The sequence below is a fragment of the Ovis canadensis genome, chromosome 12 (assembly GCF_042477335.2).
Source record: "Ovis canadensis isolate MfBH-ARS-UI-01 breed Bighorn chromosome 12, ARS-UI_OviCan_v2, whole genome shotgun sequence".
NCBI classification, from domain to species: domain Eukaryota; kingdom Metazoa; phylum Chordata; class Mammalia; order Artiodactyla; family Bovidae; genus Ovis; species Ovis canadensis.
Genome location: NC_091256.1, coordinates 51,997,715 through 52,024,561, shown reverse-complemented (window position 1 = coordinate 52,024,561; position 26,847 = coordinate 51,997,715). Strand labels below are relative to the sequence as shown.

Genomic DNA, 26,847 nt, shown 5'->3' with positions numbered 1-26,847 from the left:
TGAGCCACCAGCTTGAGATGTGGGCAGGCACAAATGCACCTGTCGCCATGACCATTTTAAGAGATCCCAGGGAAGTGACTCTTCTTTCTTCTATTAACTGGCAGGGTCTCTGTAAGAAGGCACTCGAATAGCACAGCAGTGAAGGTGCAGGATAGAAATGGGGCTCAGAAGAAAAACTTCTTCAAGGTTTGCCTGGGTGTTCTCAATCCCCAGGCACATCTTCTTTGAGGCCCCCAGGAGTCCCATGGCCTCGTCCTTGATAGAATACCAGGGATGACTGCTGCTGCCTTTTTTTTTTTTTTTAAACCTTTCTCAGATGAAGAATTTCTGCCAATTAGAAAGAAGAAAGGATAAGACTTCCCTGGTGGTCCAGGGGTTAAGACCTTGCCTTCTAATGCAGGGGTTGTGAGTTCCATCCCTGGTCAGGAAGCTAAGATCCCATATGCCTTGTGGCCAAAAAGCAAAGCGTGAAACAGGAGCAATATTGAACAAATTCAATAAAGACTTTAAAAATGGTCCACATCAAAAAAAATTTTTTTTAATAAGAACTGGTTAGCCAGTTCTTACTCAAGTGTTATTGACTGATAATCAGCAGTTCCAATGGTGGAATTCCAGACACCTGAAAAGAGCAGAAAAGGAAAGGTTAGTCACTTCGTTGTGTCCAACTCTTTGCAACCCCATGGACTATAGCTCACCAGGCTCCTCTGTCTATGGAATTCTCCAGGCGAAAATACTGGAGTGAGTAGCCATTGCCTTCTCCAGGGAATCGTCCCAACCCAGGGATAGAACCTGGGTTACCTGCATTGCAGGCAGATTCTTTACCATCTAAGCCACCAGGCAAGCCCTAAAAAAGAGCAGAGGGGAAGATATTTTAGGAGCACTTCAGGGTTCAGGGCTTCCCTGGTGGCTCAGAGGTTAAAGCGTCTGCCTGGAATGCAGGAGACCCAGGTTCGATCCCTCGGTTGGGAAGATCCCCTGGAGAAGGAAATGGCAACCCACTCTAATACTCTTGCCTGGAGAATCCCATGGAGGGAGGAGCCTGGTAGGCTACAGTCCATGGGGTCGCAAAAAGTCGGACACGACTGAGTGACTTCACTTCACTTCAGGGTTCAGAGATGGAGTAATGGCTGGTACACGCTAGATGGGAGATGATGCAGGAGTTGAAACTCTATCAGAGAGCCTTCCAACTAGGCCTCAGAACTCTGGGGCTCTGGAGGACAGAGGATGAGTCTGGGTCCTGGCAGAAGCCACCCCCCTGCCCCATTGCCCTCCTCCACTGAGACGCCTGGCCTTCACTTTTTCAGGCTACCGTGTACAGTCTTTATGCAACACGACCTCGGACACTGTATGTGCCTCCTGCGAGAGCAGCACATACACCCAGCTCTGGAACTTGGTCACCGCATGCTTCAGCTGTAACTCGCGCTGCAGCTCTGGTGAGTTGGCTCAGAGTGAGGGGTGGTCCCAGGCATCCTCTCCTGGCCCCCATGAACTCCAGCCCCTTTGCCCTTGAGCTGGCTGGGCTTATTCTAGACCTTTGTTTTCATGCCTGAGGGCAGATGTGCAGTATAGCACCTCACTGTTTATCATCCTCTTCAATAGCCCCTTGGGACAGGCCGGCCAAGAGCAGCAGTGGGGAAACGGTGCCCGTTGTTAGAGTTGAGGACGTTGTGCCTGGGAAAGTAGGTGTGCTTGTTCATACTGTGACAGAGACTCTGGCCAGCAGTCTTTAAGCCCCATCCTGAGGCCGGTGCAGAGGTCTGCTGTCTGTGGGTGGTGGGGCTGGGTGGAAAGACAGAGTGGGCGTGGCCGGCGAAGGGAGGCGTGACCCTTGGCTGTCTTCTCCTTTCTCTAGACCAGGTGGAAACTCAAGCCTGCACAACGAAACAGAATCGCATCTGCACCTGCAAGCCAGGCTGGTACTGCACTCTAGGGAGGCAGGAGGGCTGCCGGCTGTGCGCGGCGCTGCGCAAATGTGCCCCCGGCTCTGGCGTGGTCAAACCAGGTATGGGGCCAGGGCCAGAGGGCCTTGGGGTACCCCCTTGGGTCTCTCCTTCCTAGGAACATCATCAGGGCGGCCAGGTGCTGGTTACCCGTCTATTCACTTGTCCCAATTCATTCTTCCCTCAAGCCCTCCTGATCAGGCACCTCCTGTGTGCTAGGCCCTGGGGATCCAGAGAAGATCAAATTAAACCCCAAGCTACTGGAAAGTCAGGTGGTGCCTCAGGAAGACAAAGTCACTAGAATTAGTTAAGGACAGACTGCCCAGGGTTGTGTGTGTGTGTCTGTGTGTGTGTCTGTGTGTGTGTCTGTGTGTGTGTGTCTGTGTGTGTGTGTGTCTGTGTGTGTCTGTGTGTGTGTGTGTGTGTGTCTGTGTCTGTGTCTGTGTGTCTGTGTCTGTGTGTGTGTCTGCGTGTGTGTCTGTGTCTCTGTGTGTGTGTGTCTGTGTGTGTGTCTGTGTGTGTGTGTCTGTGTGTGTGTGTGTCTGTGTCTGTGTGTGTGTGTATGTGTGTTATGAAGGGGTGGAGGTGCAGACAGAATCTCTTGCCTCCTCAGACCTCCCCGGGGCTCCATTTCCCTTAGGGCCAAGGCCCACCTTTTCCATGGCATATCTGAATTGGTGACACTTTCCAATTTTTTGTGAAGGAACTGCAACAACAAATGTGGAATGTGCTTCCTGTGGCCCGGGGACGTTCTCGGACACAACATCATACACGGATACCTGCAAGCCCCACCGGAAGTGAGTGGCTGCATCCTCTGGTTCTGGAGGAGCAGGGAGGGGCTGTTCCCCAAGTGATCCTGAGGCTTCCAGCACAAATCAGCTGGCTCACAGTGCCTGGGATCTCCCCAGTTACTTCCTTGGGCAGAGGCATTGCCGAGCCTGCTCCAATGTTAGGACTGGTTTATCTGACAATGGGTGGGTGGGTCCCTGAACAGCCTGATGAACAGAAGTTTTGTCCTGGAAGTCAGGGGTGGGGAGCATGGGATAGGTCGGGTGGGGACAGGAAGGGACAGTCTTGAAAGAGGGCGTGGCATGCAAACTCCCTCCCCTATCCCAGTTGCTGCGCCCCTTGCATGTCAGCCTGGCTCCAAGGGGTGAACCCAGCTACCCTGAGTCATTCAGTCTCAATCACACCTTCTCCCGCAGCTGTAGTTCCGTGGCCATTCCTGGTACTGCATTGACAGATGCAGTCTGCACCTCTGTGCTGCCCACCCGGAAGGTGGCTCGGGGCCCAGCCACCACAAGATCCCAGCACATGGAGCCGACTCTGGGGCCCAGCACAGCTCCAAGCACCTTCCTCCTCCTCCCAAAAGTCCCAAGTCCTCCAAGTTCCCCAGTGGAACAGCCCAACAGAGGGAACATCTCTCTTCCTATTGGTAAGTCTCAAGAGGTCCCATTTATCCTTGCTCCCTCCCTTCTGTCTTAGCATATGTGTGCTAAGTTGCTTCAGTCGTGTCTGACTCTTTGCAACCCCAAGGGCTATAGCCTGCCAAGCTCCACTGTGGGATTTCCCAGGCAAGAATACTGGAATGGGTTGCCATTTCCTCCTCCAGGGGATCTTCCCGACCGAGGGATTGAACCCACATCTCTTATGTCTCCTGCATTGGCAGCCGGGTTCTTTACCACTAGTGCCACCTGGGAAGCCCTCTTAAGAGTCTTGCTGAGAGCTTGTATGGGCTGGACCCTGTGCTCCATCCTGGGATGCAGGTAGCATTGAGACTTGCTTTCTTCCAAGATTTAGTGATGCCACTAAGAATTCCTGGGTGGAGAGTCATAGGGTCCCTGTTTTATCTCAAAGTGGAGATGGTCTTCTGGTTGCCATTTCTGATGAAACACTAGGCTTTGACAGTGGGCTGAGCTAGGTCGCTGTGTTGTGGGTTTCCCTTCTGGACTATACCAAAGGGCTCAAACTCGTGGTCCTCAGGCTGGGTGTGGCCCACAGGCATGTTTTCTTTGGTGCATGGATTTTGGTTTGTTTTGTGATCAAATTTCAGAGTCTCTGCCCGGGGCTTGTCCCTTGCCTGTGACAGCCCCAGTCATCTTTGGTCATTGACTGACCTGGTACATTTGAGTTTCCTTAAAAAAAAATTAATTGATTGATTTGGCTGTGGCTTCCCAGGTGGCGCTAGTGGTAAAGAACCCACCTGCCAATGCAAGAGACGTAAGATAAGAGATGCTGGTTTGTTCCGTGGATCAGGAAGATCCCCTGGAGAAGGGCATAGCAATCCACTCCAGTGTTCTTGCCTGGAAAATCCCATGGAGAGAGGAGCCGGGCAGGCTATAGTCCATAGGGTTGCACAGAGTCAGACACCACTGAAGTGACTTAGCACACACGCACTGGGTCGTAGTGGCAACCCTTCGGGCTTTCTAGTTGTGGCACGCTGCCTTAGTCGCTCCAAGCCATGTGAGATCTTAGTTTCCCAACTGGGGATCCAGTCCTCATTCCCTGCTTTACAAAGTAGGTTCTTAACCACTGGACCCCCAGGGAAGTCCCAAGTTTACTTTTTGCAGCTGTTTTGAACTTCTCTTTTCCTTCTAGGACTGATTGTGGGTGTGACAGCATTGGGTCTGCTACTGATAGTCGTCGTGAACTGTGTCATCATGACCCAGAAAAAAAGTAAGGTTCCATCCTTCCTTCCTTCATCTCTTTATTCCCTCATTTGTTCAGGAAGTTTTTCTGGGGGGTCTCCTCTGAGTCCAGCACTGGGCACAGCTTTATGGGTCAGACAGAGCTGGGTCTGGTACACCCTGTTCTTAGGAGCTTAGAGCCTGGGGCAGAGGGCATTTCCACTAACTTCTCTAGTAAGAGGTGAGATGCTATCGGGGATATCCAAGAGGTGGGAGTCCAAGATTCTTGTCTAGGAATTCTGGGGGATTCAGCCCTTATGGAGCAGGTGGCATCTGAACTGGGCAAGCTTTTGATGGAGACAGAAGTGCAGGAAAGAAAGGGCTTGCAGAGCAGTGGGGTGAGGTGTGGACAGAGTGGGGCAGGCTGAAGAATGGTGGGTGTCGGGGAGGAGAGGCGAGCAATGTCAGGCCGGCTGGAGGGTTGGGTATGGCGGCTTCTGTGTGCCTTGTCTGGTAGGTAATTGCTCGCCCAGGACTGAGCCTAATCTGAAAGCTTTCGCTTGGGTCCCATGCTACCTCTTAGTTAAAAAAGATGTGATCTAAGGAAGTTGCTTACTGACTGGTCCCTTTTCTCCTCTCTGCAGAGAAGCCCTTCTGCCTGCAAGGAGATGCCAAGGTGGTGAGTGCCCCTCTGCCTGCCCCCTCTGCCTCCATGGTATCCTTCCTGCTGGGCCAGGTTGACCCATAGGAAGTGGTGAATTCTCTAGGTTGGTCTGTCCAGCCTCAGGCAGGATGCAGAGCCCCAGGAGGCTGCAGAAAGACTGGCCAGGGTCTGTTGTGGGGGCTGATAAAGGTGGCATCTGAGCTGGGCAAGATTTTGCTGGAGACACGAGTGCAGGAAGGAAAGGACACGCAGAGCAGCAGGGTGTGGTATGGACAAAGCAGGGCAGGATGAAGAATGGTGGGTGTAGGGGAGGGGAGTGGAGCAATGTTGAGCCCAGATGGCTGAGTGTGAAAGGCCACATCAGGGAATAGGAGGGTAAGTGGGGTCAGTGGCAAGCATGTGGTCATGGACCCACGCTGTGACCTTGGGCTGACATGAAATTGCTCATGGCTGGTTCCTCACCATTAAGTGTGGACAGTGTCTCAGCCCTGCTTGTAGGACTGTGCCTTTCACCCAGCTGGCAACAATTCTCAGCATCTCCGAGATGTTTACAAAGCACTTCCACATTGTACAGTGGTTTTCAAACTGTGTGCTAGGGTACCCCAGTATTCCACATAGGGTCCTGCCCGGGGCGGTGGGTGGGGAGGGAGTCATCTTTGAGATTGAGATCAAGGCTAGGGGACTGGACCCAGGGCCTCCCCCAACTTCAACCAAAGCAACTCACTTTTGATCATTTTTATGAAGTAGGATCTGTGCAGGATTTTTGCTAGAAACAGAGCACTGACATTGTATTTCATCACTTTTCCATCAGGAGGGCATTTGGCTGCAAGTAACCAAAAGCTTAAGGGTGACTTCAAAGGGCTGTATTTTCTGTCAGGGTATTGGTGATTACTGGAATGATTCAGCTGCATCCTTCTGTGAGGCCAGCAGGACCCCACACTCTGCCATCTTTAGTGTGTTGGCCTTTATTCTCTTGCCTTTGGCCTATGTCATAAGATGGTGATCACCACTGCATACGTGACCTCCCCTGGTCTGAGGCAGGAAAAAGAAGGGAAACAGCCAGATGCATTTTACAGGAAATCAGACCCTTTCCTAGAAGCCCTGAGTACATTTCTTCTTTTGTCTTATTGGCCAAATGGTATCATGTGACCACCTCTAGCTGCAAGGGAGGCTGGAAAGGGTGGTGTTTTGCTTTTCTAGCCTTTATGGTGGAGGAGAACTAGGGAGAGGGCTTGGAAATGGGTGCGGGGTGAGCCAGTACATGGTGTGTACGGCAACCCCATGCCAGGTAGACAGGGCAGGTTTGGGTTTTTTTGCTTGTTTGTTTGTTTTGGATGTGCTGGATTTCAGTTGTGGCCTGCAGTGTTCGTTGTGGCATGCAAGATCTGTTGCAGCACGTGGGATCCAGTTCCCTGACCGGATTGAACCTGGGCTCCCTGCATTGGGAGCACAGAATATTAATTACTGGACTGCCAGGGAAGTCCCTAGGGCAGGTTTTTTACCCAAATTTACAGATGAGGAAACAAGACTCCAGGAGTTCCCTCCATGTCCCCTGTCCTGCTGGGGCAGGGCTTCTCAAACCTGCCTGCTAATTCTTGGTCACGAGGGGCTATCCTGTGTATTATAGCTTTTTCAGTGAAATCATTGACGTCTCCCTACTTGATGCCAGTAGCGCTGCCTCCAAGGAGTGAGAACCAAAGTGTCTCCAGACATTGCAAAATGTTTCCTGGAGGACAGACACCCTCCATTGGGAACCACTGTGCTAGGGGACAGCTCAGTCCTGAGGTTTACACAGGGTTTTGGACTTGGTAGGACCAAACTGGTTTCATCTCCTGATTGTCCCAACAAGAAAAGAAGTACAGAGAGGGAAACTGACTTTCCCAAGGTCACACAGCATTATATCTCTGGATTCCTGGCTAGTGCTTTTTGACATGCCCTACAGTGAAAGTGAAAATCTCTCAGTCATGTCTGACTCTTTGCAATCCCACAGACTATATAGTCCATGGAATTCTCCAGGGCAGAATACTGGAGTAGGTAGCCATTTGCTCCCTTCTCCAGGTGATCTTCCCAATCCAGGTCCTCCACATTGCAGGTGGATTCCAGCTGAGCCACAATGGAAGCCAGACAGAAACACTGGTTTGGAGGTACAAACCATTTCTCATTTCTCCAGTGTGCCAATGCCATGCCCTCCTTTTTCTAGCTTCAGTTCAGTGACTCTGGAAGCTGAGACCTGGTGGCCCATAGAATAAGTATGCCCTTTAAGCTCCATCCCAGCACCCAACTGCCAACTTATCTTTCCTGGACTGAGTATTTCCCAATCTTTGATGCAATAAAGCTGCCTGAGGTGTGGCCCCCACTTCCCCTTTCTGTTTGCTCGGTTTTGTGTTTACCAAGTGTGAACGACTCCACTGCTGTTTGTTGAGTGCTATTGCCAGTGGAGCCCAGGGGTGTGCTGGTAATTGGCCCTCTGGGTCGGGGAGGACCCAAACCCTGATTTATAGAGTTTGCTCATTTCTGTGTTATAAACACTCCCACTGTGACTGATTTCAGGAAGCTACTTACGGAATGTAAAGTTGGGAAGAAACACACATAGGTCTGGGCTGGTTCCAGCACCCCACTGGCTAAGCCCCAGGCCAGGCCCTGCATCCTCACACACAGCCCTGTTAGGTACAGGATGTCATCACCCCACTTCACAGATGAGGAAACTGAGATTCAGGGAGCTTCAGGTATCCACATGAGGTTAGACCACTAGCTGACTGGCAGAGCCCAGGTTTGAAACTCATTCTGAATCTGCAGGGCTTGTATTTACCCACCCTCCTGTTTGCCCAGAACAGACATTCAGAATTGTTCCAGGCATCCCTGTCCCCAGCAGGGACTGCCCTTAGAGGCTGATCTTCACTCCCTTCAGTCCCCGGGCTCGCACCCCTGCCCTGACCCCTGTGCTCAGCCTGCACTCCACTCTCGTTTCTCCGCCTCCTGACAGTGGTCCTGTTAACAGCTACGTAGTACCTCTCCTGGCCAGACCAGTGGGGTTGAGAGCACGGTGACTCAGCACCGCCCTGCCCCTCCTGGTAATACCAATGCATGGTGAGACAGTAGCTTCCCTTTGTTCAGAAAAGACCAGCATAACCACATGTATGAGCTCAATCACCCCCACAGACATGCTCATCCACAGGCTCTTGTTTCATAAAGAGGGTGATGTTTATGAGGTGCTAAGCATGGGCCAGGCACAGTACTGAGCATTGCTTAGCCTCACAGCTGTGCTGTGACCCAGGCAATGTGGTTATTGCCCCGATTTTATAGCCCAGGAATCTCGGGCTCGGAGAAGTTAAATAACTTTCCCAAGGTGACATAGCAAATGAGTGGCCTGAGACACAGACCCAGGAGTGCCTCTTTTCATCACCTCCAGCACACACGCTAGTTGCACCACTCACAGTCATGGGCACGTGCTCCCCACACATGGACACACACATGTAAGCATGCTTCAGACATTTCCCCACCTATACTTATGGGCACGGGAGCTTCAGGGACACACTCTCACACATACAGACAGACACAGGCCAGCCAGCAGCTCTGCCAGGGTCTCTGCTCCTACCCATGGTAGGGCCAGGCTGGGACATGATGGGGAGGCTAACTGGGATCCTGTTTGTTGAATGACCCACCTCAGTACCCACCCCCCATACCTCCCTGGGGTGCCAACCCAGGACTCAGAATGTATCCGCTCCACTCAGAGCCTGCCTGAACTTTTGCATCTCGTGGCTTTGCGGGGAGGGAGACAGGCTGTGACCTTTGGGGGTTTCTGTTCTGCCTGGCCCTTACCACCAACAGAAAGGCGGGACGCAGGCTGAAAAGCCCCTTCTCTGGGGGATGTGAGGGATGACCTTTGGATGTTTCTTCTCCTGTTCCTGCTCCCCTGCCTGTCCACGCTCAGACCAGGGTCAGGGGTGGGGACCAATACCAAGGTTAGACCATCTGAGCAAAGAAAGGTTCAGGATGAACTTGAAATGCCCTCCCTTCCTCCACAGTCGAGGGTGGTGAGCCAGGGAGGCAGGACTCACTCAGCTGTGGTACACCAAGAGGGGCTGCCCCTGCCCCTTCCATGGACCCGCTGTGGGATACTAAGAAAGGACTCACCCATTCTGGGCCTCCGTGGCCTCATGGGGACTGCTTTCAAAGGATCCTCCCAGCCTGAGAGTCTGCGAGCCGGCCTTCGGATATGCAGGGCTCGGGTGGGGGGGGTGGGGACTGGGGTCCTGGGGCTTGCAGAGATTGGCACCTGAGTCCTTCCTGTGTTCTCCGCCTCTGTCTGACCTCACTTCCCCGACCCTGCCAGGCTGCATCCTTCTAGCACTCATTCGCCTCAGTTCTCAATCTACCCTGGACCCTCTCATCCTGGACAGGGGCTGAGAATGTGGCCCCTCGGTCTTTTTCTTTCTAGAATCCAGTGATCGCCCAGAACCCTAAGGCAAGGGCTTATGCACCTGGTCAGTTGTAGACAGGTAGCCAACCACCTCGGAGTGACATTTCTAGCACAGGTGTCTGAAAATGGGGCACCTTGTCTTGAGCTTCCAGGGACAGAACCCCAAACACCCAAGAACGATGTTGTAGGTTTTAGCCCAGATGCACCATGTCCTAACTGTGTGACCTTGGGCAAGTAACTCAACCTCTCTGGGCCTCGGCTTCTATATCTGCAAAGCGAGGATAACATTGGGCTGTATAGATAATGTCTGGAAGGGCTTCAGCACAGTGCTTGGCACTGGATGGATTCAAGTGTCAGCTAATATTTTATTATGGTTGTTGTTGTGACTTGTGTTTTAAGAGAAAAAGATGGAGAATCACAGAACAGCTTGGGGAATAGAATCTGCAAAGTGTCACTGAGACTGCAAGACTGAGAGCCCTAAATGAGAGGACTGTCTACACTGGATTGAGGGCCAGCAGACTTTTTCTGTAAAGGTCCAGACAGTCAATATTGTAGGCTTTTTTGATCCTCTGACCTCTGTTATCGCTTCTCAGTTCTGACATTGCGTGGGAAAGTAGCCGCAAACATGAGATTAACAAATGGAGGTGGCTGTGTGCCAAGAAAACTATATTTATGGACACCAGTGTTTGAACTTCATGTAACTTTGTATCATGAAATATTGTTCCTTAAATATTTTTTCAACCATTTAAAAATGTAAAAACTATTCTTAGCTCACAGCCTGTACAGAAACAGCAGCAGACCAGACTTGGCCCATGGCAGTAGTTTGCTAAGCCCTTATGTTTTTTACGACTATGCTGGTCTTCGTTGGTATGCATGGGCTTTCTCTAGTTCCGGAGAGTAGGGGCTGCTCTCTGGCTGCGGTGCTTCGGCTTCTTGTTTTGGTAACTTCTCTTATGGGCTCTAGGCACGTGGGCTTCAGTAGTTGTGGCATGCTCTGTGGCATGTGGAATATTCCTGGACCAGGGATTGAACCTGTGTTCTGTGCATTGCCAGGTGGATTCTCAACCACTGGACCACCAGGGAAGTACAGAGCCCTGATTTAACAAACCCTTGATGGGTGCTTAATATGGAACAGGCACTGTTGTTAGTGCTTTACAAAACTTCAGTCATTTAATCTTCCCTATAACCCTGGGAGGTAGCTTTATTATTCTTTCATTTCTAGAGAAAAAGAAAAAACAAAACAGAGGAACAGAGAGGTAAAGTAACTTGTTCAAGGTTGCAGAGCTAGTCAGTGATGGAGTCATGGCTTGCACACTTATGGTCTCGTTCCAAGCTCCATGCCCTTGGCTGCTAGGCTGGGCCACATCACCCCATGACCTTAGGAGAGTCATTTTTCTTATCTGGGCCTCTGCTTCTTTATGCAAAATGAGGATGAAAACCCTGCCTCACCTCTCAGACTGTTCAGTGAACAGGGCCATGTGGCCCCTGCCCTCCTAGGGCTCACACTCCAGAGGTTAATCATAGAAGCCACAGAGAATCACACGTCCTAAATGTGCTGTGCATGGAGAGAAGGTGCAGAAGTACCATGTAAACTGTGAAGTGCTAATGGTGGTGAGAGGGGTGAGGGGGCGAGGAGCCAGCTGATGGGTTCCCCAACTCCCTCCTCCCCATGCAGCCACACCTGCCTGCCAGCAAGGCCCAAGGTGCCCCAGGCCCTGAGCAACAGCACCTGCTGACCACGGCGCCAAGCTCCAGCAGCAGTTCCCTGGAGAGCTCAACCAGCACCACGGACAAGAGGGCTCCCACCAGGTCTCAGCTGCAGTCGCCAGGCGTGGAGAAGGCCAGCACGTCGGGGGAGGCTCAGACCAGCTGCAGTAGCTCAGGTAAGAGGCAGGAGCTTCCCCCCACTGCCCCCGGCTTCATCCCCTGCGGGCACACACCCCCCCACCTGCCACTCCCCCCTCACTACCCCCCCACCATGTTTCTTCCTGGTTTCTGTCTGAGCCAATGAGTCCTGGGCTGCCCCTGCAGGACACTGGATGCCCTGCACCACCAGCCTGGGCTCCCCTCCAGCCTCCTTTCCACCACCCTCTCAGGTGCTACTGAACCACAGGCTTCTTTCTGTTTTTGGAGTCCACCAAGTACCTCCAACCCTTGCCCTGTGTGTTCTCCCACACACAGAAGAAGCACCCTTCCTTCTAAACCATTTCAGATTGTCCTCTGAGTCCCTGGTATCCAGGCAGGGAGTCTTTTTATAAAATACATATAATATGTAAAACGGCATATAACAATATTATATTTCAATGCTATGTTCTGTAAATATTGCATATCTATATTAAGAAAATATTGATCTATATTAATGTTATATAAGATATATTATATATAACATATAATATAACATTATGGCTTCCCAGGTGGCTCAGTGGTAAAGAACCCTCCTGCAAAGCAGGAGACACAGGTTCAATCCCTTGGTTGGGAAGATCCTCCTGGAGAAGGGAATGGCAACTTACTCCAAGTATTCTTGCCTGGGAAATCCCATGGACAGAGGAGCCTGGTGGCCTATATATAGTCTATGGGGTCACAAAGAGTTGGACATGACTTAGTGACTAAACAATAACGACAACAATAATATGATATTATGTATAGATATTATATTTATATGAGGGTTATATCACTATATTAATATTCTAGATTAATGCTATATATAATATATAGCATATAGCACAAATTGCTATATTAATATTATAATGTCTCAATTATATTTGTTGTATATTATGTGTTGTATTTTATATAGGATATTACTATATATGGTATATAATATATTTATTAATATATAATATTAATATTGCATTCTAATATGTCATTATATTATGCATGCTAAGCCACTTCAGTCGTGTCCGACTCTCTGCCACCCCATGAACTGTAGCCTGCCAGGCTCCCCTGTCCATGGGATTTCCCAAGCAAGATTACTGGAGTGGGTTATCATTTCCTTCTCCAGGGGATCTTCCTGATCCAGGGATCAAACCTGAGTCTCCTGCTTAGCAGGCAGATTCTTTACCACTGAGCCACATGGGAAGCCCCTATTATATATTATAGTTATATTATTACTATATAGTACATTGTGTTTCCTCATCCTATTAGATGAGGAAACTGAGGCCCAGAGATTAAACAGCTTATTCAAGGGCACACCCAATAAACAGAAGAGCCAGAAGTCACCCCTGGGCTCTTGGGGGACAGGGTTGGGCTGAATGAGTAGATGATACTCCTGGTCTCCACCTGCTATGCCTGTTGTCTGGTCCCTTTGGGACTGAGGCATCAGGACTGTGGAGCCTGTGCCCTGCTTACAGTCTGCATTTTGCCCTGGGCCTGGTCTGTAACTACTGTCATCCCTGGTGGGCATTGGCAGTGCCCACATTGGACAAGGCCCCTGGGTGGAGTCCTGCAGAAAGCTTGGGGCTTCCTTGAGCATGTTTTGTACTGAGAGGCCAAGCCCACTGGCCTGCATCTCCCCCTCTCACCTGGCAGTGCTGGCTGGCAGGTCAAGGAATGACCGTGAACTTGGGTCATTCCTGGATGCCTTCCCAGCAGTTCTGGTGCTGTGAGACTCTGAGCAGGTTCCTTAACCCACTGAGTCTCAGTTTCCTGGTCTAGAGGTGAGCATGGCATCTCCTGGGCAGGACTGCGACAGCCTTCCCTCCCTGCCACCTGACTTGGGGACATTTCCCATCATAGCCCACCCTCATCAGTGTGAGGTCTCACCAGTGCCCCCACCGCAGCCTGAGAACTCCCCAGTGAAGGACTGGGTCAGCGCCTGCACCATAGCCAGTGGCCCTAAACGTTTGTCAAGTGAATAAATGAGATCCAAACATAAACTCCTGGTCTTTGCCCACCTCTTAGATTCATCTTCCTGCATTCTTAGCGACACCTCTTCCATACCCAGTGTGATGTGGCATCCTCTTTGGAGACCTATGTCTCTGTCTGCCCACCCCATCTACCCTCTGCCTCTCTTCCGTTCCCCTCCTGAGTCTCTGGCCTCTGCACCCCACTTCTCTCCCTCTCACCCGGCACCTCTCCCCACTGTGGCAACGGGTAAACCTCAGGTCTCTGCCCCCTCCTGCTTCCCTATCTGCCCCCGCAGTGTCTCATTCATGGTATGCAAAGGCCACGGTGAGCTGGGTGACATTTGGGTGCCATGAAGGCACGGTATGGAAATTTCCTTCCACCCCGTGATTTCAGCTCCCCATCCCCACCCTTGCTTCTTTGGGGCTGCATTTTTTTTTTTGTTTTGTTTCGTTAATGCTTTTTATTTGATTTTGTTTTTAAGTCGTTTTTTTGGGCAGTGAATTAAAAAAAAATTTTTTATTTAAACTTTTTATTTTCTATTGGGGGTATATCAGTATCGATACTTTTTCATTTCTATTGGGGTATCACAATGTCATGATAGTTTCAGGCGAACAGTGAAGGGGCTCAGCCATACATATGTGTGTGCCCATTCTCCCCCAAAGTCCCCTCCTATCCAGGCTGCCACAAGTTCAGAATCTCTGATTCTTTGTGGGGAGTGTGTTTTGTTCTTCAAACACCTTCACTTGCCTTATGTGGTTGGCGCCTTCTGTCTATGGGGTAAATCGGGCAGGATATTCTTATTTGACAAATGAAGAAACTGAGGCACACGAAGGTTCAAGCGGCTTGTCCAAGAGTACACAGCAAAGCTGGGCTGGCACAGGGGCCTATGCTCCTGGCCCGGTGCTCTTTCCCATGTGTGTCCGAATCTGCCTCTTGGGCAGGAGACAGGCTGTGAAGACACTCCTCTCTTTAAGAATCCCCCACCGACTGCCCTCTCCTGTCTTGTGTTTAGCAGAGGCATCTTCTGGTGGCCACGGGACCCAGGTCAACGTCACCTGCATTGTCAATGTTTGCAGCAGCCCTGATCACAGCTCGCAGTGCCCCTCCCAGGCCAGCTCCACGAGGGACACAGACGCCAGCACCCCCAACTCCCCGAAAGAGGAGCAGGTCCCCTTCTCCAAGGAGGAACGCCCCTTTCAGTCCCAGCCGGGGGCTCCAGAGACTCTGCCGCAGGGCCTGGAGGAGAAGCCCCTGCCACTCGGTGTGCCTGATGCAGGAATGAAGCCCAGTTAACCCAGCTGGCTGTGGGCTGTGTCACCGCTGAGCGGGGCCCAACCTCTGGTGCTTCTCCGCCCCTCCCCTCCCCCAGGGCTCTGTCTGTTTCGGGCCAAATTCCTTTGTGCACAGCCGCAGCCTTCCTCTCACCTGCAGGCAGAAGAATGAGGCGGGGAGAGTTATGATGGGTCCTGTCTTGGTGTGTGTCTAACTTGGAAGGCTGGCGGACACAAGTGTGCTGGGCAGCCGGGAACGAGCCCTTGCCTCTCTGAGAGCTGCCCCCCAGCCGGTCCTGCAGTCTTGGCTTCTGGAGCCCTTGTTGTTTCGGGGTTTTATTAATATTGTTTTTTAATCCCTGGACTCTACTCCGCTCTGGCTTCTTGTCAGGGAGGAAGGATGCTGTGTGTATCAGTGGAGAGAGAGAGTGGAGAAAGGACAGGCCTTTAGCCTGAATGGGAGACTGCGGGATGGTCCCAGTGAGGGTGGCCATGTGCCATTAAGTCAAATGGTTCTATGCAGGGAGAGGGTGGCGACCCCTATAAGGGTCCCCCAGGTTAGCTCAGGACCCTGGGCAGCACCACCTCCAAACCCACTCCTGCTATCTCCATCTCATACTGTGGGCTAAAAACTGGATGCTCAGAGGGCCCGGGCAGGCAGCCTTTTGAATGAGTGCCGTGACCTGGTTAAGATGCCAGACCTCTAACCGGAAACCTTCCAGTTTAAACTTGTGGCAATAAAAACAAAAAAAGCACCATGGCACAGACAAACAAGCCGCAGTGTAACAAAGCCAGACTCGGAGTTTGCATCCTCCGCCTTTGACCTTCACTCCCGTTTACCCACAGTGCCAGCTTCCCCTCCCCCACTGTCTAGTGTGGGGCTCCAAGGCCACACCTTTTCCTATCAGGGAATTTCAGGAACTGGAGATGATTGAGGCCCCGCAGCCATCTCCTCCTACCTCAGCCTGGACCTTCCTCTTTTGCCTCCTGAAGGGGTGTACCTATTTCTCTCGATGCCCCCTCCTGCTGTGCCTGAAGTCCCAGGTCCCAGTGGAGCCTCTGAGCCGCTTTGGTGCTGGGCCCGCTGAGGTCCTGGGTGGACATGAGATGCTGAGAGCAGGTCTTGTGTCTGCGTGTCTGTGTTGTATGTTGTGGTTCTGTGACCCGTGTTGTCAGGTCAAATGGCCTTCCGGGAACTGAAGTGCTGAAGCCAACACTTGGGCCAATGGATTCTTCCCCATTAAGGAGTCCCCCCACTCCCCGAAATACATGCCCAGGCCCTACAGACAATGGACAAGTGAGGCCTTAGCCACATTCTGGAAGGAAAGGGGATGGGGGCCTCCTTGAGAAGACAGCTGGATCCCATATACTTGGATCCCTTGTTGAAAAATTCCACTGAACTTGAACTTGGCAGCTGAAATTTTAGAGGGTAGGAGAAGCCCAGCCATTACCCTGCAGTGAAGAAAGGCTTCCCTTGCTGCAATCAAGATGTCCCTGTTCCTGGACTGGCCAGAGTCTCCAACCGCATTGGACCCTTTGCAGCCGTGGAGCACTTCTGCCCCCTAGTGGACTGTTCTGGGAGGACCTCAGGCTTCCTTGCTGTCACCTTGCTGTGGAGGACCTCACCTTGCTGTCAGAGCGGGGATGAACTACGAGACTCTGGGTGTGGCCTCATTTTGTTACCAGAGTAGCCACTAGACCCTTGGTCGAAACCCATCGACCTCCCTCCCTTGAACAGAAACTCAAATATACCTTTAAGTCATAGGCTTGGGACACGAAGAAAGAAACTATAGGAAGAGAAAAATAAAAACTGGATAGAACCAGGTGAAACCAAGATGGAGATGCATCTGACCTCCAGCAGACCCCGAGTCTCAGTTGACACTGAGTGAACTCCGGGAGTTGGTGATGGACAGGGAGGCCTGGCATGCTGCGATTCATGGGGTTGCAAAGAGTCGGACACGACTGAGCGACTGAACTGAACTGAACTTACTACATTAGCTACTAAATGACATACCTACTGGTTGCCGTGACCAGGAATCACTGACCAAAAAAGGACAGAAAAGAGGTAGCACCCCATTTCTAGGAAAACCCTGCCTCTTTCCCAGAAAAGGAGAGCATTTGCCTCCCCATCATTCCTCGCACTCTTCCCCCCATTGTTCTTGACAGCAAATCTGGTTCCCCATTAAGGCGAGAAGTTTGTTTATGAACGGTTAATAAGTTCCCACTTCTCCATTCTCTGACCAATGAATAAAGCTTGTGCTGCTGTAATCTCAGCTTCCATTTTGGGTTTGGTTGTGTGTACCCAAGCTGAAAAAGAACCTTCTCTGCCAAGTAAGGGGGCCTTAGCCAGTCTAGGGCCCAAGTGCTGGAGGGAGTCCATTTGACCTAACTGATAACAATTTTGCCAGCTTGTGGGCTTGTGTTGATCCCAAGGACAAGGAGAGTTTGCACTGTATGTATTCTGGACAGCATTCCTGCTTATGAATAAAACTTTAATTTGTTTTTTACTTTGACTGCTGGCTTTGTCTTCAGGTCTGAGCTGGGGTGTGTCCTTGGTCCTGGCGCCTGTCACCAAGGTAAGGGGGAGAATGGGTCTTGGCCACTGGAGTCTGATAAGTCCATTCTGTGCCAGACCCCAGAAGCACCCACATTACAGTTGCCCTTGCCGAGAGCCTGGCCACTTCCTGAGGCATGGAATGGACAATGCTTTTTGTCCAGAACCACCCAGCTGGCCTCCAAATAGGCCCTCAGCACACATCCCATCCATCGCCTTGGTCTCTCAGCCTGCCCTTGGGGTTGGGGTGGTTTCTGCAGGTCTGCTCATGCATGTGCAGCCCCGTACTCACTCAGGGGAACAAGACTCTGGACTCCAGGAGGCCCCAGTCACTGGGTACTCCAATTGTAAGCAGATAAGTTAGGGCTCCTTGGAGAAAGAGAAGGCATGGCTTTCTTGACAGAAGAGAAACCATTTTGTGAGCTTAAGTCTAGCCACAATGCTTGTGCATGAACCGGCCTCAGTAACTACTGATCTTAAAGGAATAGAAGAATGGAGAAACAAAGGACTGTTGCAGGGCAAGAGAAGTGACAATAGCAAAGATGATGTACCGGTTCTAAAGACCCCCAGTTCTGTTTCACTGGTAAAGATTAGCCTGAATGCTCAACCACCAGATCAAACGGAACCTGAGGGGTGATGGTGTTGACCTTCTCTGACCATTGTAACTTCAATCAACTTAGACTCAACTTGAAAACTTGGACTCTGCCTACAGCTCAGGCCCCTTCATGACTATATGTGTGACTTTAGCTTAAAACTTCCCCAAGTTTTCTATTCAGGGGGACATTACTTGTGGAAAGATCTCTGGTGTTCTCCTTACTTACTGCAAATAATCATAAATCCTTCCTGAGACTTCTCTGGCGGCCCAGTGATTAAGACTTCTAACTCCCAATGCAAGAGGCGCAGGTTCGATCCCCAGCTGAGGAACTCAGATACTGTATGTCACTCAGCACAGCCAAAAATGAATAAATAAATAAAAATAAAAATGTAAATACATAAAAATAAAAGGGAGAAATTGAAGTAATAATAAATACTTCCTTCTCCTGATCTTTGACTTGGTTGTCTTTTGGTTCAATACTCACCAAGAGGCAAACTCAGTTTTTGGGTAACAAGCAGAGCACAGGGGCTGGAACAGAGGAGGGCCCTGGCCACAGCCAGGGGCTCAAAGGAAGGGCTCCTAAGACATAAGCAGGAGTTTTCCAGAATAAAGGATTCGGAGGTGGTTGCCAGCAAAGGGGTTTCCTTATGTCAGGGTCTGAAGGGGAGAGAGACTCTGGCCCATGAGTTCATTCAGCCTCCTGCCCTGCTCTCTGATATTCCCTTACCAGACCCGTTTTCATCGGTGGTTTCTTGGACTTTCTGCTGCTGCTGCTGCTAAGTCGCTTCAGTCGTGTCCGAATCTGTGCGACCCCATAGACGGTAGCCCACCACGCAACCCCATCCCTGGGATTCTCCAGGCAAGAACACTAGAGTGGGTTGCTATTTCCTTCTCCAATGCATGAAAGTGAAAAGTAAAAGTGAAGTCGCTCAGTAGTGTCCGACTCTTAGCGACCCCATGGACTGCAGCCCAGCAGGCTCCTCCGTCCATGGGATTTTCCAGGCAAGAGTACTGGAGTGGGGTGCCATGCCTTCTCCGTTGGACTTCCTACTGATGCCAAAAACTCAGCCTCTGTGCACCAGTGCCAAATCAAATCTCAGAGTTTTGGGTGAAGTAGAAAACAATAGTTTTATTGCTTAGCCAGGCAAAGGGGAACACAGCCAGCTTGTGCCCTCAAAACTGTGTGTCCCTATGGTGTGGGAGGGATTTGGTGAGGAGTTTATAGCAAAGGTTCAAGTGTGGGGTTGCTGATAAGGTCCAGGGTATGTGAAGGGCCTACATTCCTTTAATCTGGCCTTTGGTGATCTCCTGATAAACTTCTCTGATTCTCAAGGTTATCAGACTGTGACCTCTGAAATGAAGAATGCTTCATCAAGTGAAAAGTGAAAGTATTAGTTGCTCAGTTGTGTTTGACTCCTTGTAACTCCATAGACTGGAGCCTGCCAGGCTCCTCTGTCCATAGAGTTCTTCAGGCAAGAATATTGGATTGGGTAGCCATTTCCTTCTCCAGGGAATATTCCCAATCCAGGAATAGAACCTGAGTCTCTGGCATTAAAGGCAGATTCATTATCATTTGAGCCACCAGGGAAGCCCTCATCAAGTAGTTAACATCTTCCATTTTGGGGAGTTTTAGTTCTGTGGAAGGGCTCAAAATACAGTTCTGTGTGTCCCTTGAGGTGGAACCAGGACTCTGCTCCAAGGCTGCACCAGTGTTTCTTGACTACTCCTCCCTTGTCTCTGCATCCTCTCCCTTCCTTGATCAAAAACTGAACCTGCCCTTTGGAACTGAGGGAAGGTCATGGAGGCTGAAGCATGTTCCCTATAAATAGGAAACAGGGGACACAGAAAGGTTTCTGTGCCCAGGAGCCACATAGGTTTCTGCTCAGTTGGGATCTGTGGCCAGGTCCCACTCTGTCTCAGAAACTCATACCCCAGAACAGGGCTAGGCAAACTTTACTTATAAAGCACCACATGGTAAATATTTCAGGCTTGGGAAGGGGTTGGGCTTATGGTTTCTATCACAATTGCTCAATTCTGCTGTTAAAGCATGGAAACAGTCACAGATGTTACATCAAAGAATGGATGTGTGGAGTGTTCTCTGTTACTGAGTCCAAGCTCACTCTGCTCACTGCATATGCACACGCTCAGTTGTGTCTGACTCTTTGCAACCCCATGGACTGTAGCCCACCAGGCTCCTCTGTCTATGGGATTCTCCAGACAAAAATACTGGAGTGGGTTGCCATGCCTTCCTCCAAGGGATCTTCCTCATCCAGGGATCAAACCCATGTCTCTTGTGTCTCCTTCATTGGCAGGCGGGTTCTTTACCATTAGTGCCACTGGAAAGCTCCTGCTAACCAGGCAACAGACCAGCTAACTGAGAAAAGAGGTGTTGAGGCAAGGAGTAAGACTCCATTTGGAAAGCTTGCTGTTAGGAAGATGGCAGACTAATGTCCCAAAATAACCATCTTCTCAGGGTCTGGATGCCAGATCTTTTATAGAATAGAGATGAGGGTGGGGAGGTGAGGAAGTAAAGGGTAAAGTAAAAAGGCCGTTAATCTTGCAATCTTGCAAATATCTCCTGGAATGGCCAGCCCTAGGGAAAGAATGTGTATTCTCTTCCTTCCTATAGCCATCAACAGGTGGACAGGGTCCTGAACAAAGGCAGTTATTTTCATATTCAGGCAGAGGGTCAGGTTTCCCTGAAGCAGGCCATTATGTATAAACATTATCCTTATAGTGAACAAAAGCAACCAGAAGCAAAGGTTAAAGTGAAAGAAACAGATCCAACGTGGAATCAGTTCTTCCCTATAACATTTCCACACCACCAAGCAGCTCCCTAGTTCTCAGTGGATCAATGAGGTGTTCTACAAACTGAGCTCAATTCTGACACTCTCTGCCTGGAGGTAGTTCAGACACCACAAGGTTAAGAGTTCAGTCCCATTAGACCACCCCCCCCCCCCACTGCAAATGCCAATCTCAAGTCCAGATAGTCACCTGTGCTTCTGTCTATCGGCTCTAAGTCACAGGTTTCTGCAACTTCCTCTTTGGGTTCAATCATTTGTTAGCATAGCTCACAAAGCTCAGGAACCATTTTTCTTATGTTTCTCAGCTTATTATAAAGGACACAGATGCACAACCAGATGAAGAGGTACACTGGGTGAAGTCCAAGGGGTCCTGACCCAGGAGCTTTTGTCACCTTGGAACTAGGGACCCATAGCCCTCCTGCCTGGGTACCAACTTGGAAGCTTATCAAGTCTCATTTTTCAAGAGCTTTTATGGAGCTTAATCTGTAGACCTCTCTTCATTTCCAGAGGTCAGTGGGTGGGGCTGAAAGTTCCAAGCCTCTGGTCACTTGGTCTTTCTGGTGAAAGCCCCAACCTGAGGCTGTCTAGGGACCCCACTGTGAGTCACCTCATTAGCATAAACTCAGGTGTGCTTGAAAGGAGATCCTTGGGACTGTTGGCTTAAAAAGTCACAACCTAGAAGTTGAGAGTTTTGTTTTATTCAGCAGAAATTGTTAGGACTTAAGCCCTGAAGGCAGCATCTCAAGTAACACTGAGCAAATTGCTCTGAGAAGATGAGGGAAGGAGCCAGATTATACAGAAGCTTTGCAATAAGGGGCAGGTAGTCTGAACATCACACAATTATTGTTAATTAAAGAAAACCAGATATCCCAAGTTAAGGAATTTAGTGATTTTCTAGGTAAGGAAAGGTGAGAGAGTCTGGGCTCACTGAAATCATTCCTTTCATATGCATCTCAGCTATCTGAGGTCAGTATTCTGCGTTTTTCACGTCCTGAGTTCCTCAGTGCTCACTGCAGGGAGTGGCTACAGCCTGGTGGCTGCCAGATCCCGCAAGTATTCTTCTCCTTCCCGGGGGCCCTTAGAGCTAAGGAACTCACACTTGGAGCACTGGAATTGCTGATGACTGTGGCATCCTTGTGTACAGGTATAGCAGGAAGTATTCCAGTATTTCTCAGGACTTCCCTGGGGATTCAGTGGTTAAGATTCCCTGAATCCAATGCAGATGGCCCAAGTTCAACCCCTGGTAAGGGAAGATCCCACACACTGAAAAAATAAAGGAATAAATACCATTTTAAAGGGTGAGGGAGGCTCCTGATGAGTAAATAAAGATGCTTCTATCATTCAAGAAATTCCAAGGGTTTTAGGAGCTCTGTGCCAGGAATCAAAGACCAAATATATTTCTTATTATATCACAAGTGTGACTATATTCCAATAAAACTTTATATTATTTGACCTGTGGTTTGTGGTTTGCTAACCCTGCCCCAGACCTTGTCATTATGGATAGCTATAGCCACAATCCCAATTTCAAGCATCCCACTCTCCCTTGCCTCCACCCCCACCCCCACCACTGTTCTCTGTCTTTTTCCCTCCTGGAACCTGCCCTCCATTAATCCCACCACCCCTCATCCCCTCCTGTCTTATTCAGCGTAAGCACTATGGTCAATTATTTAGTCCTTTGTATGCAACCTTGTTACCCAAAAACTGGGTTTGCCTCTTAGCTCTTGACACCCATTCAGCCAAAAGACGCAATCAAGCCAAAGATCAGGTGAAGGAAGGATTTATGACAACTTGCAGTAAGGAGAACATCAAGGATCTGTCCCAGAGCAATGTCTCCCTGAATAGCAAAATTGGGGGAGGTTTAAGCTAAAGGTACATGCATATCAGGCAGTAGGCAGAGTCCAAGCTTTAGCTGATTGAAGTCACAAGTGTCAGAAAAGGTCAACATCATCATCACTCAGGTCCTTGTTGATCTGGTGGTTGCGCGCTTCTGGCTAATCTTTGCCACTGAAACAGAACTGGGAGTCTTTAAAACTGATACATTATCTTTGCTATTGCCGTTTCTCTTGCTGACTGTTTGTTTCTGCATTTCTTTGTTCTTTTAAGATCATCAATTACTGAGACAAGGCAAGAAATACTAGAGTAGGGTGGCATTTCCTACTCCAGGAAATCTTCCTTCCTGGGTACAGAATTCTCAGTTTTGTAAGAAGAAAAGAGTTGGGGAGATGGGTGGTGGTGGTAGTTGCCCAACCAGGTGATGCTTTTGAACTGTGGTGCTGGAGAAGACTCAAGAGTCCCTTGGACTTTGAGGAGATCAAACCAGTCAGTCCTAAAGGTAATTAACCCTGAATGTTCATTGGACTGATACTGACGCTGAAACCCCAATACTTTGGCCACCTAATGCAAAGAGCCAACTCATTTGAAAAGACCCTGATGCTGGAAAAGATTGAGGGAAGGAGGAGAGGGGGATGACAGAGGCTGAGATGGTTGGATGGCATTACTGACTCATTGGACGTAAGTTTGAGCAGACTCTGGGAGATAGTGAAGAACAGGAAAGCTTAGCATGCTGTAGTCCTTGGGTTGCAGAGTTGGACATGACTGAGCAGCTGAACAACAATGACATTATTGGCTTAAAACAACATAAATTCATTCTCATAAAGTCTAAAATCAAGGGGTTGCCAGGAAGGCTAGGCTCTAGGGCAGAATCTGTTTCTGGAGGCATGAGGGGAGAATTCATTTCTTTGCCTTCACCTTCTAGAGGCACCTTCATTCCTTGGGTTGTGGCTCCTTCCTCAATTTTCAAAGCCAGCGGTGTAAACCTTCTGTGGTCATATCTCCTGCCTCCCACACATGATTACTTTGGGCCCACAGGGATAATTCAGCATAATCTCCCCATCTCAAGATCCTGCCAGGTAATTCATAGATTTCAGGGATGCAAATGTTGACGACTTTGTGGGAGCCATTATGCAGTCTCCCAACCACCATCCACACACTTTTTTAGATAGACTGTTTCACACCCTGTCTTCTCAAACCTGTGACCTCACCCCATCATTACCATCAGTTGGTTACCTGGATGCCCATTTCAGTAAGGGGATAAAATAAAGACAAGAGAGCATCCTCAGGCTCTCCCACCACATCAAGCTGCCTACCTGCCCAGGGTCTCAGCCTTCTCCCCTGTGACTGTATAAACTCCCAGGCTGCTGGCTAAGGGCATCCTCCTCTCTGCTCTGGATCTCAACATCTCTCCCAACTCAGGAACATTACTCCAGCACCTCTCCCCTCTCCCTCCTTTAGCATCAGCTTCCTGGGCTCCTGGATCTTTTTTGACTACATACAAACATGCCAGTGATCCTCCCACTTAAAAAACAACTTACTCCCCTATAGCCATTAGAAAGGCAAATTTTAAAAGAAGGAAAGAAAGAAAGGAAAGAACGAAGAAAGAAAAAAGAAAGGGAAGAAGAAAGAAAGAAGGGAAGGAGAAAGAAAGAAGAAAGGAAGGAAGGAAGGAAGCAAGTATAGGGGAGGATGTGGAGAAGTTGGAACCCCTTTGCACTGCTCGTGGGAACTTAAAATAGTACGGTGCTAGGAAATACAGTATGGAAGTTTCTCAAAAAAACCCAACAACATAGAATTGCCATATGATCTAGTAATTCCAATTCTGGTTATATATCCAAAAGAACTGAAAACAGAGACACACATACTCTTATGCCAGCGTTCATTGCAGCATTAATCACAATAGCCAAAAGGTGGCAGCAGAGCAAGTGTCCACAGGTGGATGAGATATGATGGAGTATTATTCAGCATTAAAAAGAAGGAATTCTGACACATGCTACAACATGGATGGACCTTGCAGAAATTATGCTAAGTGAAAGAAGTCTGTCACAAAAAGACAAATACCGTACATAGGATTCCACTTATATGAGATACCTGTGTGTGTCTAAGTCGCTTCAGTCATGTCAGACTCTTTGTGACCCTATGGACTGTAGCCCGCCAGGCTCCTCTGTCTGTGGGGATTCTCCAGATGAGAATACTGAAGTGGGTTGCCCTTCCCTCCTCTAGGGGATCTTCCCCACCCAGGAATCGAACCATGTTTCCTGCGGCTCCTACTTTCCAGGCAGATTATTTACCGCCGAGCCACCAGGGTGGAGAAGGCAACAGCCCCCCACTCCAGTACTCTTGCCTGGAAAATCCCATGGACGGAGGAGCCCGGTAGGTTGCAGTCCATGGGGTCGCGAAGAGTCAGACAAGACTGAGCGACTTCACTTTCACTTTTCACTTTCACGCATTGGAGAAGGAAATGGCAACCCACTCCAGTGTTCTTGCCTAGAGAATCCCAGGGACGGGGGAGCCTGGTGGGCTGCCATCTACAGGGTCGCACAGAGTCGAACATGACTGAAGTGACTTAGCAGCAGCAGCAGAGCCACCAGGGAAGCCCCTGAGGTACCTAGCATAGTCCAATTCACAGGGACTGAAGTGTGATGATGGTTGCCAGGGGCTAGAGGGAGAGGGGTAAGGGAAATTGATGTTTACTGTGTACGTGTGTGTGTGTGTGCTCAGTTGTGTCCGACTTTTTGCAACCCCATGGACTGTAGCCCACCAGGCTCCTCTGTCCATTGAATTTTTCAGGCAGGAAATACTGGAGTGGGTGGCCATTTCCTACTCCAGGGGCTCTTCCTTCCTGGGTACAGAATTTTCTGTTTTGTAAGATGAAAAGAGTTAGGGAGGTGGATGATGGTGATGGTTGCCCAGCAAGGTGAATGGGCAGGCATACCTTGGAGACAGTGTAGATTTGATTCCAGATCACCATGATAAATGAGTCGCATGAATTTTTTGGTTTCCCAGAGTATATAAAAGTTGTATTTGCTCTATACTGTAGTTTATTAAGTGTACAATAGCATTATGCCTAAAAAAACAATGTATACACCTTAATTAAAAAATACTTTATTGCTGGGACTTCCCTTGTGGCCTAGTGGCTAAGACTCTGCACTCCCAATTTGCTCCCTCAAATACTGGATTCGATCTCTGGTCAGGAAACTAGATTCCACATGTTGCAACTAAAGATCCTGTGTGCCCAATGAAGATGGAAGATCCCATGTACCACAACTAAGATGCAGCACAGCCAAATAAACAAATATTTTAAAAAATACTCTATTGCTAAAAATTTGAGCCTTTAGTGAGTTCTAATCTTTTTGCTGGTGGAAGGTCTTGCCTTGAGGTTGATGGCTGCTGACTGATCTGGATGGCGGTTGCCTAAGGTTGAGTAGGCAATTTAAAAAAAGGAGGTGACAATGGAGTTTGCTGCATTGATTGACTCTTCCTTTCATGGTCAGTTTCTCTCTAGTATACAAAACTGTTTGATAGCATTTTAGCCACAGTAGAAATTCTTTAAAAATTGGAGTCAATCTTATCAGACCCTACAGCTGCTCTATCAACCATGGTTATGTAAGATTCTAAGCCCTTTGCTGTCATTTCAGTAATCTTCATATCATCTTCACCAGGAGTAGATTCCATCTCAAAAGACCACTTATTTGGCTCATCCGTAAGAAGCAAGTCTTCATCCATTCAGGTTTCACCATGAGATTGCAGAAATTCACTCACATCTTCAGGCTCCGCTTCTAATTCTAGTTCTTCTGTTACTTCCACCACATCTGCAGTTATTCGTCCATAGAAGCCTCAGATCCCTTGAAGTCATCCATGAGCACTGGAATCAGCTTCCTCCAAATTCCTGTTAATGTTGATATCTCTTCTTATGAATCATGAAGGGTCTTAACGGCCTCTAGAATGGTGAATCCTTTCAAGATGGTTTCTTAGCTTATTTTGCCCAGATCCATCAGTGGACTTATTATCTATGGCAGCTAGAGCCGCACTTATTTCCTAAATAATAAGACTTGATTTTAAGCGTCTGCCTCCAATGCAGGAGACAAGGGTTCGATCCCTGGGTCGGGAAGATCCCCTGGAGAAGGAAATGGCAACCCACTCCAGTATTCTTGCCTGGAGAATCTCATGGATGGAGGAGCCTGGTAGGCTACAGTCCACGGGGTCGCAAAGAGTCGGACACGACTGAGCGACTTCACTTTCACTTTTAAATTTAATCAATCAATTTAAATTAATTAATTAATTTTATTTAATTAA

General features: G+C 49.3%; 1 protein-coding gene and 1 non-coding gene across 2 annotated transcripts in view; both read left to right on the top strand.

The window, feature by feature from the left end:
* TNFRSF1B (TNF receptor superfamily member 1B) overlaps nt 1-17,272 on the top strand; it is a 35,901-nt gene extending 18,629 nt beyond the window's left edge. Inside the window, exons 3-10 of the mRNA XM_069544705.1 lie at nt 1,305-1,433; nt 1,853-2,002; nt 2,644-2,737; nt 3,146-3,375; nt 4,539-4,616; nt 5,212-5,246; nt 11,327-11,534; nt 14,507-17,272. Of these exons, the coding sequence (XP_069400806.1) occupies nt 1,305-1,433; nt 1,853-2,002; nt 2,644-2,737; nt 3,146-3,375; nt 4,539-4,616; nt 5,212-5,246; nt 11,327-11,534; nt 14,507-14,787 (1,205 nt within the window). The 3' untranslated portion in view covers nt 14,788-17,272. The remainder of the gene's footprint in view (nt 1-1,304; nt 1,434-1,852; nt 2,003-2,643; nt 2,738-3,145; nt 3,376-4,538; nt 4,617-5,211; nt 5,247-11,326; nt 11,535-14,506) is intronic.
* TRNAS-GGA (transfer RNA serine (anticodon GGA)) lies at nt 898-969 on the top strand. The gene has a single exon. It is a non-coding gene; the product is annotated as a tRNA-Ser (tRNA).
* Nucleotides 17,273-26,847: the final 9,575 nt, after the last annotated feature.